The sequence below is a fragment of the Stegostoma tigrinum genome, chromosome 2 (assembly GCF_030684315.1).
Source record: "Stegostoma tigrinum isolate sSteTig4 chromosome 2, sSteTig4.hap1, whole genome shotgun sequence".
Taxonomy (NCBI): Eukaryota; Metazoa; Chordata; class Chondrichthyes; order Orectolobiformes; family Stegostomatidae; genus Stegostoma; species Stegostoma tigrinum.
In genome coordinates, this window is record NC_081355.1 from 124121727 (window position 1) to 124137427 (window position 15701).

Here is a 15701-nt window from a genome sequence, read left to right on the forward strand (position 1 = left end):
TCCATTATTTCCTAGAGTACCCAAGATAAGTTGATCAGGTCCTGTTGCTTTTCCATCTAAGCCAGGAACTCATTTGAGGTTACACAGTAAACTTCCCAAGAAGCCAACTTGTTCCACAGTTCGATAAAGTTCTCTTTAAAAAAACTCTTGGCACCCAACCAAGTTCAAAATTGCTTAACTTATAGCCATGAATAGAGGTCTGTGAGGGAACATTTCGATTTATATTGCACAATAGATCAGAAGTTGAGCAGCTTTTCATAACATTTGATACAAATACTCTGGTCAAGTGTTGTTGCATTTATAGGTTGGAGAAATTTCTCCATTTGGAAAGAAATAAGGCAGAAGAGAAATCTACGAACATATTATACATATCAGATGCCCCTGCATACACCGAATCATTGTCTGGGGGGAATTAAATTAGATTAGATTAGATTCCCTGCAGTGTGGAAACAGGCCCTTCGGCCCAACAAGTCCACACTGCTGCTTGAAGCATCCCACCTAGACCCATCCCCCTATAACTCCCACACCCCTGAACACTATGGGCAACTTAGCATGGCCGATCCACCTAGCCTGCACGTCTTTGGACTGTGGGAGGAAACTGGAGCTCCAGAAGGAAACCCATGCAGACACAGGGAGAATTTGCAAACTCCACACAGATAGTTGTCCGAGGCTGGAATCGAACCCGGGTCCCTGGCACTATGAGGCTGCAGTGTTAACCACTGAGCCATCGTGCCGCCCCTGTGGCAGTTCCTACAGATTTAAGAAACCCCCAAGGATAACACAAAAACATGGATAGCACTATAATTGAAAACCCTATTTACTGTGAAGGACCACTTGGTCTATTGGGAACTGTCAATTTGAAAAAAAATCGCATCAAATTCAGTTTGAGGGGTGTCAAAACAGTGTCCTCAACTTAACTGAGGGCAATTACAGGAGTATGAGGAAGGAGTTGTCTATAGTGGGCTATGACACTAGACTAAAGTGTAGATCAATTGATAGGGAATGGTAGATTATTAAGCAGATATTTCATAAAGCTCAGGAAAAATTTATTCTGATCATAAAGCACTTAATGAGAAGGATGAACTACCCATAGTTAAGCAAGTCAGTTAATGAGAGCTTCCAATCAAAAACTAAGACATACGAAGTGGTGAAACTTTGCAGTAGGCCAGAAAATTGGGACTTATTTCGGAACTAGCAATGGTTGGTTAATAAAGAGTAAGAAAACTGATTTATGAATGCAAATTGGCAAGAAATATAGAAATAGCAAAGAGTTCCTACTGGTAAATAAAACTAGTGCAGCCAATGTAAATGTGGGACTCTTGGAGCATGTAACTGGAGAATTAATAATACAAAACAGGAAAACGGCAGATAACATAAACCAGTACTATAAACATCCTAAAGATAACAGACAAGCATGGTGCTAATGGGAAGTTAGATGTTATAACAATTTCAGTCATGAGGACAAAGTATTTGACAAACTAATAGAACAAAAGGCATGCAAATCACTAGAAACTGATGGCCAACATCCAAGGTTTTAAAGGAAGTGGCAGAGAAGGTTAGTGAAGGTATTTGTTGAAATAACCCAGAGCTCATTGTGTCTGTGAAGGTTTCAGTGGATTGTAAAAAGCTTACATGACATCCCTGTTCAAGAAGGTAGGAAGATGTCCAACAGATTTTCCAGAGTTCTTTGAGAATATAACAAGCAGAGTTGACAAAAAGGAACTAGGAGATATTTCGATTTCCAGAAGGCATTTGAAAAGGTTAACATAAATGGTTATTTCACATGATAGGAGCTTACAGTATTGGGGAAAATGTTTTAGCATGCATTGAGAATTGGTCAAGACATAGAAAACAGAGAATCAGAAAGAATAGGTCATTTTGAAATTGGCCAGATTTAACTAGTTGAGTCCCACAAGGATCCATTCTAGGGCCTCAATTACTTACAGTGTACATTATTGACTCATAGAAGGGGTCAGATTGTAATGTATCAAAATGGTTTGACAACATGAAATTAGGTGGAAGGGCATGTCGTGATGAGGACATAAAGAATCTATAAGAGTGAACAAGTGAGTGAGTGGCCAAAACCTTGGCAGTTGAAGTTTAATGTAGGTAAGTGAGGTCATACACTTTGGTAGGAAGAATCAAAAAGTAGCTATTAGTTAAAAGGAGACAGATTCCAAAAAGTGCAGTAGAGAGGAATCTGGATATTCTTGTGCATGAAACACTAGCAGTGACATAGCAAGAAATTAAGAAGGTAAACTGAATTTTGATCTTTATTGTTACAGGATTAAAGTTTAATAACAGGGATGTTTTTGTTGCAACTGTACAGGGTATTGGTAAGGCTGTACCTGCATACAGTGTACACTTTTGGTCACTTTCCTAGAAGGAAAATGCTCATAATGGAGGCAGTGATTCAAGTAGGCTGATTCCAGAGATAAAGGGTCTGAATTCTCAAGAACAGATAAACAAGTTAGGCCTTTACTTATTAGATCAGGCAGCATCTGTGAAAAGAAAAACAGAGATCACTTTTCAGGTCCAGTGACCCTTCCTCAGAACTGGTGGCTGGGAAAACGTCAGTTTATACGCAGAAAATAGGGAGGTGGGTGGGGCTAGGGAGTAAACGATAGGATAGAGCCCAAAGAGAGAGAGAGAGAGAGAGAGAGAGAGACAATTGGACAGACTAAAGGAGTTGCTAATGATCAAATTGGGAGGGTGAATAGTTTTTAATGGGGACTGTTAGTGACTAACAGCAGGGAGTGTGTAATAGTAGGCTATGTGATAACAAGGTCTGGTGTGTGATGTAGGGGGCTGGGGCATAGGAAAGTTTAGGCCTTACAATTATTGAACTCAATATTGAGTCCAGAAAATGAGGTGTTGTTCCTTCAGCTTACATTGGGCTTTGCTGGGACACTGCAGCAAGCCAGAGACACAAATGTTGGCCAGGGAGCAAGGTGGTGTGTTAAAGTAGTAGGCAACAGGTAGTTCAGGGTCTTTTTGTGAGCAGAACGTAGATTTACTGTGAAGCAGTTGCCAAGTCTATGCTTTATTTCCCCAATGTACAGGAGGCCACATTGTGAGCAGCGAATGCCGTAGACTAGATTCTGGGAAGTGCAGGTGAAAAATTGCTTCACCTGGAAGTTATGTTTAGATTCTGGTGAGGGATGAGGTAAATGGGCATGTGTTGCACCTTCGCCAGTTACAGGGGAAGGTGCCACAGGGCAGTGAGGAGGTGTTGGGGGTGAAGGAAGTGTGGACCAGGGTGTCCCCAAGGGAACAGTCCCTGCAGAAGGTGGACAAGAGAGGGAAGGGGCATATGTGTCTGGTGATGGCATTGCACTGGAGGTGGCACCTGCAGATATCCTGGATGTGGATGCTGGTGGGATAGTAAGTGAGGATAAGGGGAACCCTATCACTGTTGCAGGGTGGAAGAGAGGGGGTTAGGTTGGAAGTGCAGGAGATGGGTCGGACCTGGTTGAGGGCCCTGTTGATAACAGAGCTGGGGATCCTCAGTTGAGGAAGAAGGTGGACATTTCGGAGGATCCTGTGTCAAAGTTGGCCTCATCTGAACATAAATGATGAAGATAGAGGAACTGAGAGAATGGAATGGATTCTTTACAGGAAGTGGGGTGTGAGGATGTATAGTCCAGGTAGCTGTGGGAGTCAGTGAGTTTGTAGTGGATATTAGTGGCCAGCCTATCCCCAGAAATGGAAACAGAAATGTTGAGGAAGGGAAAGGAGAAGTCAGAGATAGACCAGGTGGAAGTGAAGGCAGAGTGGAAATTGGAGGCAAAATTGAAGTTTTCCAATTCCAGATGAGAGAGGGAAGCAGCACCGATGATATCATCGATGTATCGGAGAAAGAGTTATGAGTGGTAGCCTGAATGGGACGAGAACAAGGAATGTTCCACATACCCCACGAAGAGACAGGCATAACTAGGGCCCATGCGGGTACCCATGGCAACTGCATGAACAATAACTCTACAATTAAATCTCTAGTCCTCATTAAAATTCTTCCCCTACACACACATCCAGACTGACAAACAGAGAAAAATAGGCCTTGGGTGAGGGAAAACTAGATTAAAGTTCACTGGTTTCTATTGATGGTTTGCTGAGATGATTCTTGTCATTCTTGTCCTGGTCAGTCCATTGTCTTTCTCTGGATGCTTCCTCCGGTTTAGAAGAGATACAAGGTAGCTGGTTCACTGATAAAAGATCCCTGATTTATCAGTTGAAGGCCATAGCACACAACTGCTGAAGGAAAGAGTAACTGATTTTCTTTGGGTTTAAGTGATAATGGGAACTGCAGATGCTGGAGAATCCAAGATAATGAAATGTGAGGCTGGATGAACACAGCAGGCCCAGCAGCATCTCAGGAGCACAAAAGCTGACGTTTCGGGCCAAGACCCTTCATCAGTGGTGACCAATCAACTTCTTGTTGCCACCTAGCTGTACTATATGCAGAACACCTTAGCTCCAGTCTATCTACAACCACTTCAGTTACTTCTTGTTCAAACAGTTGTTTACACAAACCTTGGCATGAGTATTGGGTACCTGTTTTTGTAAAACATGTAGATTTCCTTTCAAAGACTAGTTTTAAAATAGCTATTCATTATCTCAGCCCACAACTTTTAAAAAATAGAAAATAAAAAGACAGAGTCAGTACAATCTTTTTATTCTAAGTTTAATACAGATAAAGTATATGACTGGACACTTTGGGGACTGGATAAAACAACTAAATTTCTGTTGTGACTCCTAGAGTAGTGGGAGTGGACAGAAACAGTGCACTCCTCTATCATTGGTCATGACAAATGTTATTGTGCATCAATGTATACTTGTCGTAACTATTCCTGCCATAAACTTGAATTCAAAACACATTTCTGGGAATTTGGCAGACGACATGCATAATAGGTGATCATTTCATTACTGTTATTTTATGTCACAGCTTAAGTGCAATATTCATCCTACTAATTAGTTTAGAAATCTGAGTAATTTTCAATGATCTGGTTTGTTTTGTTTCAATGTGGTATTAAATTTTAATGTGATATTTTATGGAAAATTGCCTTGAAACGTGTATAATCAGCAATAAACTCACCTTGGCATTTTCAATACAAGGACAAAGTGCCCAAGCTGCACTTGCTTGAATGTCTGGATTTGGCTTTTTGAGTAAAGACCATAACAAACGAACACCATCTAGAGATTCAATTATCCTGTTGGAACAAAATAAAAATCCATTTTAAATAGTTTTGATTTGATTTGATTTATTTTTGTCACATTTACCTAAGTACAGGGAAAAGTTTTGTTTTGCATGCAGTACAGGCAGATCATAATATACAAGTATATACAGATCTTAGGGTGACTGAACAGAGTGAGGCACACAAAGTTACGGCTGTAGAGGAGGTGTACAAAAGCAAGATCAACATTTGATTTGAATTTGAGAGGTCTATTCAGCAGTCTAATAACAGTGATGAAGAAGATGTTCTTGAACCTGTTGGTACGTGTGTTTAAAATTTTGTATCCTCTGCCTGACCGAAGAGTTTGGAAAAGATTATAAGCAGGATGGAAGGGGTCTTTGATAATGTTGGCTGCCTTTCTGCGGCAAAGAGAAGTGGAAATGTAGTCAATGGATGGGAGTTTGGCTTGTCTTGTGGTCTGGGCTGTGTTTATAACTTTCTGTAGATTCTTATGGTCCTGGGCAAAGCAGTTGCCGTACCAAGCCATCATTCTCTCTGAATGCTCTCTGTGGTGCATCTGTAAAAGTTGGCCATGATCAGGTGGGTTAGAACATAGAACATAGAACAGTCCAGCACAGTACAGGCCCTTTGGCTCACGATGTTGCGCCAACCTACTCGAAGATCAAAACTAACCTGCATACCCTTCATTTAACTATCATCCATGTGCCTATACAAGAGTCTCTTAAATGTCTCTAATATATCTGACTATCTATGCCTCAATAATGGGTTCTATATAATGAGTTGAAAATTGCTTGATCGGATTATCTTGTAATGAAAATTAAAGTTCACTCCTTGTCGTTGATTGTTAGGAGAATATGAGAATATTCATTTGACAGGCACTGAATACAAAACAAGAACATTTTTGTACTAGATTTGATCTTTTACTTTGTTTTTTATGCTGGTGATATTTATGTATTAATTAATATTTGTGACAGTAACTACATTTTTTTAATGTCCTGGGGTCTGCATGTGGAGACAGAGATGTATCTTAGTAAATGATTAATTCCTGCAAAATCTCAAATTCTATACAACTAAATGAATGCAACTTGCTGAACCACTGACATATCCTCATATGGGTTACTTCCTCAGAGGTTATTTAAATAGATTATGTGAAGCTAAGGGAGAGGCAATGGCCTTGTGGTATTATCACTAGACGCTTAATCCAGAAACTCAACTAATGGCAGATGGTAGAATTTAAACTCAATAACAGGAAGAAAAATCTGGAATTAAGAGTCTATTGATGACCATAAAACCATTGTATGTTGTTGGGAAAAACCCATCAGGTCCACTAGTAACAATAGACAATAGACAATAGGTGCTGGAGTAGGCCATTCGGCCCTTCGAGCCAGCACCACCATTCGTTATGATCATGGCTGATCAACCACAATCAGTATCCTGTTCCTGCCTTATCCCCATAATCCTTGATTCCACTATCTTTAAGAGCTCTGTCCATCTCTTTCTTGAAAGCATCCAGAGAGTTGGCCTCCACTGCCTTCTGGGGCAGAGCATTCCATATATCCACCACTCTCTGGGTGAAGAAGTTTTTCCTCAACTCTGTTCTTAATGGCCTACCCCTTATTTTTAAACTGTGACCTCTGGTCCTGGACTCACCCATCAGCGGAAACATGCTTCCTGCCTCCACAGTGTCCAATCCCGTAATAATGTTATATATCTCAATCAGATCCCCTCTCATCCTTCTAAACTCAAGAGTGTACAAGCCCAGTCGCTCCAATCTTTCAACATATGATAGTCCCGCTCTTCCGGGAATTGACCTTGTGAACCTACGCTGCACTCCCTCAATAGCAAGAATGTTCTTCCTCAAATTGGGAGACCAAAACTGTACACAATACTCCAGGTACGGTCTCACCAGGGCCCTGTACAGCTGCAGAAGGACCTCTTTGCTCCTGTACTCAATTCCTCTTGTGATGAAGGCCAGCATGCTATTAGCTTTCTTCACTACCTGCTGTACCTGCATGCTTGCTTTCATTGACTGATCTACAAGAACACCTAGATCTCGTTGTGCTTCCCCTTTATTCTCACTTGGTCTAGCCTACATGTGACTCCAGACCATAGCAATTTGGTTGACTCTCAATTTCCCAGCAAGCCATTCAGCTGTATCAATCACGACAAAGACCCAAAGAAATGCAAGTGGATGGACCACCTAGAATTGACGTAGGCAGCTGAAAGGGCAACAGCAGAAACAGCCCAGTTGACACTGTAAAGTCCTCCTTACTATTATCTTGGGGCTAGTGCCAAGATTGGGAGAGCCGTCTGATGGACAATTAATACAACAGCCTGACATAGTCATACGCATGGAATCATAACTTACAGATAATGTCCAAGACACCACTATCACCATCCCTAGATATGTCCTGCCTCACCGACAAGACAGATGCAGCAGAAGTGGTGCCACAGGGTATACGGTTGCCCTAGGAATTCTCAATATTAAATATGGACCCCATGAGGTTCATGGCTTCATGTTATATGTGGGCAAGGAAACTGCCTGCTGACTACAATGTACCATCCTCCTTTGGCTGATGAATCGGTACTCCTCCACGTTGAACAACACTTGGATAAAGGACTGAGGATAGCAAGGGCAAAAAATGTACTCTGGATGAGGGATTTCAAGGTCTACCACCAAGAGTGGCTCGGCAGCAGGGCTACTGATTGGGCTGCTCAGATCCTAAAGGAAATAGCTGCTAAATTGGCTCTGTGGCAGTTGGTGACGGACCCAACAAGAGGCTAAAACATACTGTGATCTCTTCCTTACCAATCTGTAAACTGCAGACACATCTATCCATGACAGTGTCAGTAAGGGTGAGTACTGCACAGACCACCTGTGTGTGGAACTTCAGGAGATGGAGGACGTGCTAAACGAGTATTTTGAATCAGTGTTTACAGTGGAGGAGGATATAGAAGATATAGAATGTGGGGAAATAAATAGCGACATCTTGCAAACTGTCCATATTACAGAGGAGGTGGTTCTGGATGGCTTAAAACACATAAAGGTGGATAAATCCCTGGGACTTGATCGGGTATACCCTAGAACTCTGTGGGAAACTAGGAGAGTGATTGTTGGGCCCCTGGCTGAGATATTTGTTACTGATCGCCACAGGTGAGGTGTCAGAAGACTTAGAAGTTATCTAACATAGTGCCACTATTAAAGAAAGGTGGTAAGGAAAAACCAGGGAGTTATAGACTAGTGAGCCTCACATTGGTGGTTGGCAAGTTGTTGGAGAGAATCCTGATGGACGGGATTTACATGCATTTGGAAAGGCAAAGGCTGCTTAGTGATAGTCAATATGGCTTTGTGGATGGGAAATTATGTTTCACTAAGTTATTGAGTTTTTTGAAGAAGTAACAAAGAGAATTGATGAGGCAGAGCAGTGGATGTGATCTATACGGACCTCAGTAAGGTGTTTAACAAGGATCCTCATGGTAGACTGGTTAGCAAGGTTAGATCACATGGGATACCGGGAGAACTAGCCATTTGCATAAGAACTGGCTTGAAGGTAGGAGACAGAGGGTAATGGTGGAGGGTTGCTTTTCAGATTGGAGGCATGTGACCAGCGGTGTGCCACAATGGATCGGTGCTGGGTCCACTGCTTTGTGTATTTACATAAATGATTTGGATGTGAACATAGGAGGTAAGGTTAAGTGAGTTTGCAGATTACACCAAAAGATCAGCAGGTCTGGTGATATTGGTGAAAAAAAGTCAGAATTAAAGTTTAACTGATTTTTCTTCACTGAAGCTACCAGACTTTCTGAGCTTTTCCAGCAACTTCTGTTTTTGTTCCTGACTCTCAACATCTGCAGTTCTTTCAGCTTCCCAAAGTGAAGGTGTAGTGGACAGTGAAGAAGGTTACCTCCGAGTACAACGGGATCTTAATCATATGGGCCAATAGGCCAAGAAGTGGCAGATGGAATTTAATTTAGATAAATGTGAGGTGCTGCAGTTTGGAAAGGCGAATCAGGGCAGTGCTTAATGGTAAGGTCCTGGGGACTGTTGCTAAACAAAAAAACATTGGCACGGTTTTGGGAGGTCATGTTGCAGCTATACAGGACATTGGTTAGGCCACTTAAGGAATACTGTGTGAAATTCTGGTTACCCTGCTAAAGGAAGAATGTTGTGAAACTTGAAAGGGTTCAGAAAGGATTTACATGGATGCTGCCAAGATTGGAGGGTTTGAGATATAGGGAGAGGCTGAATGTGTTTGGGGCTATTTACCTTGAGCATTGGAGCCTGAGGGCTGACCTTTATAGAAGTTTATAAATCATGAGACAGGGTAAATAGACAAGATCTTTTCCCTGGGTTGGGGGTGTCCAAAACTAAAGGGCATACATTTAATGTGAGAGGGGAAAGATTTAAAAGGGACCTAAGGGGCATCTTTTTCACAGAGAGGGTGGTGCATGTATGGGATGAACTGCCAGAGGAGGTGGTGGAGGTTGGTACAATTACAACATTTAAAAGGCATCTGGATGGGTATATGAATAGGAAGGGTTGAGATGGATATGGACCAAATGCTGGCAAATGGGAGTAGATTTATTTAGGTTATCTGGTCAGCATGGATGAGTTGGACCGAAGGGTCTGTTTCCATGCTGTGCATCTCTATAACTCTATGATCCTGGTTTAACAGAGACTACAGGAAGTCACGCCAGGAGCAGCATCAGGCATTCCTGAAAATGAGGTGTCAAACCATTGAATCTAACATATAGGATTGCTGTATGATTGTAATGATGTCAGTCAGGTGGACCTCATACAGTATGAGCTCCCTAATTGGGGCTATTAATCTGGTCCAATCAGACAGCCCTGGCTGGCAGGTATAAACAGGAATGTCAGAAGTTCTGTTCACTCTGGGATCAGGCTCTGAGGTTGCTGGATCAGTGTCAAAGACTCCCACACGTAAATAAAGGGTGATATGGTGATGGGATACCAGCCTTTGTTGAGTTATTTCAACCACTTGCATCCCAAACTGGGAAAGCAGCAACTGATAGACAGAGCTAAGCAATCCCACAACTAATGGATCTGATCTAAGTTCTGCTGTCCTGTCACATCCAGTCATGAGTAGTGGTTGGGCAATTAAACAACTCAGTTGAGAAGGAGACTCTACGAATATCTCGACTCTCAATGATAGAAGGGACCAACACATCTGTACAAAAGGTTGAAGCATTCACAGCAAGCTTCAGCCAGAAGTGCTGAGTGGATGATCCATTTTGGTCTCCTGCACAGGTTCCCAAGCATTACAGATACCAGTCTTCAGTCAATTCGATTCACTCCAAGTGATATTAAGAATGGTCCATTGTTTAAAATCATGGTTGTGTGGTTGTAGGTCAGTTACATCAGCTCCAGGGCATCCTTACATATGTTCCTCAGTGTCATGGCTTTGGCCCAAATATCTTCAGTAGATTCATCAATAACCTTCCCTCCATCATAAATCAGATCAGAAGCGCACATTGTTCAGCCATGCCCAAATTCAACAAAATCTGGAAAATGTCTAGACCCAAACTGACAACTGGCAAATAACATTTCTATCACACAAGTGCTAGGTAAGGCCTGTCTTCAGCATGAAATCATTGGCAAACATTCAGATGTCAGACGTTAAGTTAGAGGGAAGGTCATTGATGAAGCAGCTAAAAATAGATGGGCCTAAGACACTACGCTGAGGAATTCCTGAAGAGATATCCTAGAGCTGAGTTGACTGACTTCTAACAACCATGACCATCTTCCTATGTGCCAGCTACAAGTCCAACCAGTGGAAAGTTTTCCCCTGATACCTATTGATTCCAGTTTTGATAGAAGCCCTCGATACCACACTTGGTCAAATGCAGCCCGGATATCACAGGCAGACACTGTGAGGCAAAAACAATGAAGTCGAGCTGAGTGGCCTTGGCTGAACTCAAACTGACCGGTGAATGGGTAACTGTGAAGTGAGTATTGCTTGATTGTACCAAAGAAGTCAACTTTCATCAATTTATTGATGATCAAAGGTAGGTTGACATCTTCTATCTATCACTTGCTGATTATACTATTTTGTACGTAACTAGTCCTGTTTTGTAGCTTCACTAGGTTGACATCTCAGGTTTAGGTTTTCCCACTGCTGCTCCTGGCATGTCTGGCTGCACTTTTCATTGAACCAGGTTGATCTCCTGGCTCGATGATAATGATAGGGTAGGGATGTGCCGGGCCATGAGGTTGTAGGTTGTATTGAAGTATGATTCTGCTGCTACCAATAGCCAAAATGCTTTATAATGTCTGTCTTGAGTTGCTAGAGCTGTTTGATATCAACCCATTTAGAATGGTGACAGTGCCACACAACACAATGGGGGATATTGTCAATATCAAGACAAGAACTGCGCAATGGTCACACTTACAGATTCTGCTATTATTTGCAGCAAGGAGTCTGATGGGGCAAGATCAAATATGACCATCTTGTTGGTTCCCTCATCACCTAATGCAGACACAATCAAGTAGCTACATTCCTTACAATTCGACCAGCTAGGTCACTGGTGCTGCTGCTGAGCAAATTTCCATGATGGTCATTGAAATCCCACAACACATTCCGTGACCTTGCTACCTCTAAATGGCAAGTGCTTCCTCTAAGTGCTGTTAAATATGGAGGATTTATTCACTGAGCATAAAGGAGGAGTAAGTAGCAGTTAGTAGGAGTTTTCCCTGGACATGTTTGACCTGCATGAGAAGGACTGCAGTGGTGGGAGATGTGCGTAAGCAGCATAGAACCTCTTCAACCAGTTTTTACCTTTCAGAGCAGTTTTTTACTTATCAGTGAAATATCACAGGAAAACAGGTGGTTGTTTTTTCTGTCATTTTTGCGATTTAATTGAAAGGTGCTGTTACAGCTTAATATGCAAAATATTTAATATCCAAATTAACTAATGAAATAAAATAGAGATGGTTGTGTTGGCAATGTGTTGCAGTTGTTGTATGAGAGAGCTGGGTGGATGCTGCTGCGATCCATGATGACCACATCAGCAACTGTTGGAAACTTGAAGAATCTTTCTTGATTCAGATTTTATGAGCTGGAGTCTGAACTGTGGACACTGTGACACGTCAGTGGAGTGGAAAGCTGCCTGAACACAGTCACTTTCTTAGATTAACTACATCAAAAATGTTCTGAGGACAATGACAAAAGGATGCAACTGCGAGTGAAGCCAGGCACTGGAATACAGAATTTAGCTTTGGAGGTGCCATAGCCAAGTGTCCCTGTTGAATAGGAATGAAGTTGTGCTCCTGGCGAGGACGAGGGCACATACTATGTAGAAGATTAGTGAACTGACCAAGGTACAGAAAGCTATTCTAATTGGGGGAGAAAAGAGATATGTAATAATAATAAAGGATATTATAGTTAGGGGAATAGATACTGTTCTCTGCAGCAAAGATATACAACCCTGCGGGCTGTATTGCCTGCCTAGTGCCAGGGTTCAGGGTATTTTGTTTCAGGGTTGGAGAGGAACTTGGATCAGAAGGATCTAGTCATCATGGTTGATATAGAAATGAATGGCATATGTAGGACTAGGTTCTGCTGAGGGATTATTGGCAGCGTGGGGCTAAATTAAAAAGCAGATCCACAAACAGAATAAGCTCATGATTACCACTAAAGCCTGCTGCAAATTTGTTGAAGATGATTAAGATTTGAGAGCCATATATATGTCTCAAAGACTGGTGTGGGACAAATAGGTTCAGATTCATGAGCCAGTACAAGGGAAAGAGAGAGCTGCTCCATTGAAATGGACATCATTTGAACCATGCTGTGACCAGTGTCTTGATGAATCATCGGTGAATCATATCAGTAGGGTGCGTTATAGGGTTTTAAATTTATTAGTTGGGGTTCAACTAAAAGGAAGTTTAAAAAAAAGTCAAAAAACTTTGAGTGCAGAGGTGCAGGCTGATGAAGAGGGGACCAACAATCAAAGTACGACAGGAAAGACTGAATGTTTTAACGGAGAGTGCAGCAAAATTTAGAAACAGAATAAATAATAACGATAAAAAGTCAAAGCTTAAAGGTCGTTATCTGAATTCATACAGCATGTATCATTAGATAGTCAAGTTAACAAAACAAATAGAAAAAAATGAACATGACTTGATAACAATTATCATAACATGTTTACAAGGTGACCAATACTAGGGCTTAATGTACAATGGTATTCAATCTTTCAGGAAAAAAGTAAAGGGACATGAGGTAACGTCGTTAATAAAAAAAAGGTATCGGAACTATGGTGAACAGTGATACAGGTGCAATAGATTCTGATGTGGATCAGAATAAGTGGAAATAAGGAATAGCAAGGAAAAAAAGTCATGCTTGGAGTCATTTTTGCCCCTCCAAGGAAGTGCCTCACTGTAGGACAAATTGGGAAATAATGGAAGCATGTAACAACAAAGGCATTTCAATTGTCATGGATGTTTTTAATTTGCAGTGTACCTGGGCAAATGAAATGGGCAAAAGTAACATGGTAGATTAATTCATATAATGCATCAGATGTTGTTTCTTAGACCAGTACATTCCAGAACCTACCTAGGAATAGGCTAATTTGGTGCAGTAATGTGTAATGAGGTAGGATTAATAAAGAGATCTTACAATTAAGGATCCTATAAGATATAGCAATCTCAACATGGTAGAACTTCAAATTCAGTTTGAGGAAGAGCAACTCAGGTCTCAAACTAGGGTCCTCAACTTGAATAAAGGTAATTATAGAGATACAAAGAAAGAGTTGCCTAAAGGGGGCTGGTAAAAAAAACCACACTAAGGAGTAGGTGGGTAAGTGAGAAATGGTAGATATTTAAGCAGTTATTTCATAATGTCTTGCAATAATTCAATCCAGTCAAAATAAGGACTTGATGAGTAGGTTAAACCACCTGTGCCTAACAAAGATGGTCAATTCAGTCATAAACGAAGGTATAAAAAGGTCTACAAAGATTAATGGTAGGCTAGAGGATTGGAAATTATTTTAAGAACTAACTGTGAATCACGAAATAATCTTAAGAAAAGGGAGCAAGTTGATTATCAAAGTAAATTGGCAAGCAACAAAGAAACAAACAGCAACATCCTCTATGGATATATATAAAAAAGGAAATGGCTAAAGTGATTGTATGACATTTGGGGGATGTGGTTGAGGAAATAATAATGGGAACAAGGAAATGGCAATTAGTTTGAACCAATATTTTGCATCAGGTTTCACAATGGAGGGCACTAAAATTCCAAAATATGACCGAGAAGCAAAGTGCTAATGGGTGGAACCAATTTGATACTGTCTCTATCACAAGGGACAAAGCATTTGTCAAAATACTGAAATTGAAGGTATTTGAATCAGCGGGGCTTGATCACCTGCATTTAATGAAAGTGGCTACAGAGATTGGTCAAAATATTTCAGACCTCATTAGATCTTCAAGTGGGGTTGAGCAGATTAGAAACCACTAAAATGATACCTCTGTTCAAGAAGGAATGGAAACAGAAAGCAAAAATCTATAGACCAATTCACCTAACACCTATCATTGAGAAAATTCTACAGTCCATGATATCAAGTAATTTGGAAAAGGTTAACACGATCCGAGTCAGCATGTTTTTATATAAAGGAAATTAAATTTGATAAAATGCTGGAATCCTTTTAAGATTTGACAAGCAGAATTGATAAAAGGGATATAGTGTTTTTAAATTACTAGAAGGCATTCAATAAGGTGCCAATAAAATGTTTTTGAATAAGACAGGATTTGATTGTATTGCGGGTAGCCTATTAGCATGTTTTGAAGATTAGTTAACACTCAGAACATAGAGTTGGGATTAATGAATCTTTTTCAGGTTGGAAAGATATAACTTGTGGAATGTCACAAGAGTCAGTTCTAGGATCTTAATTATTTACTTTTTATATTAATAACTTGAAGGAGGGGGCAAAAGTGTAATATATATAAAATTTTATAACACAAAATAGGTGGGAGGGCATGTTGTGATGAGGTCCTAGGAATCTTCAAGATGATGTAGATAGGTTGAATGAGTGACCAAAAACTTGGTACTTGGATTTACTGTTGGTGTGAGATCATGGAATTTGGGAATAAGAATCAAAAGGCAGGCTATTAGGGTAAATAGGGATGGGCTCCAGAAAAGTGCAATATAGAGGGATCTGAGTGTTCCTTGTGCATGAAACACAAGATGTTTGCCTGCAGGAATGCAGCAAGCAATTAAGAAGGTAAATGGATTTTTGGCTTTTATTGCTACAACTTTAAAAAGTGGGTTGTCTTTATAATTGTACGTGTTCAGTTTGGTCTGTGTATTTAAGAAAGTATATGTTGACATTTGGGAAAGTTCAAAACAGATTAAGCTGATTCTCAGGATAAAGAGATTGACATGTAAACAGTGGCTAAACAGGTTGTGCTTTTATCTATCAAAGTTTAGAAGAATGAGGAAGTCATCTGACTGAAATACACAAGATTCTGAGGGGGCTTGACAGGGTACATGTTAA

General features: G+C 40.8%; 1 protein-coding gene across 3 annotated transcripts in view; it reads right to left on the reverse strand.

The window, feature by feature from the left end:
* odad2 (outer dynein arm docking complex subunit 2) overlaps positions 1 to 15701 on the reverse strand; it is a 354164-nt gene that overhangs the window by 100613 nt on the left and 237850 nt on the right. For all 3 annotated transcript variants that reach the window (XR_009443219.1, XM_048560000.2, XM_048559992.2), the window contains one exon: positions 5093 to 5207. Coding sequence is in view for 2 of the 3 variants with exons in the window: in XM_048560000.2 (XP_048415957.1) it covers positions 5093 to 5207 (115 nt within the window). In the remaining variant the exon portion in view is untranslated. The remainder of the gene's footprint in view (positions 1 to 5092; positions 5208 to 15701) is intronic.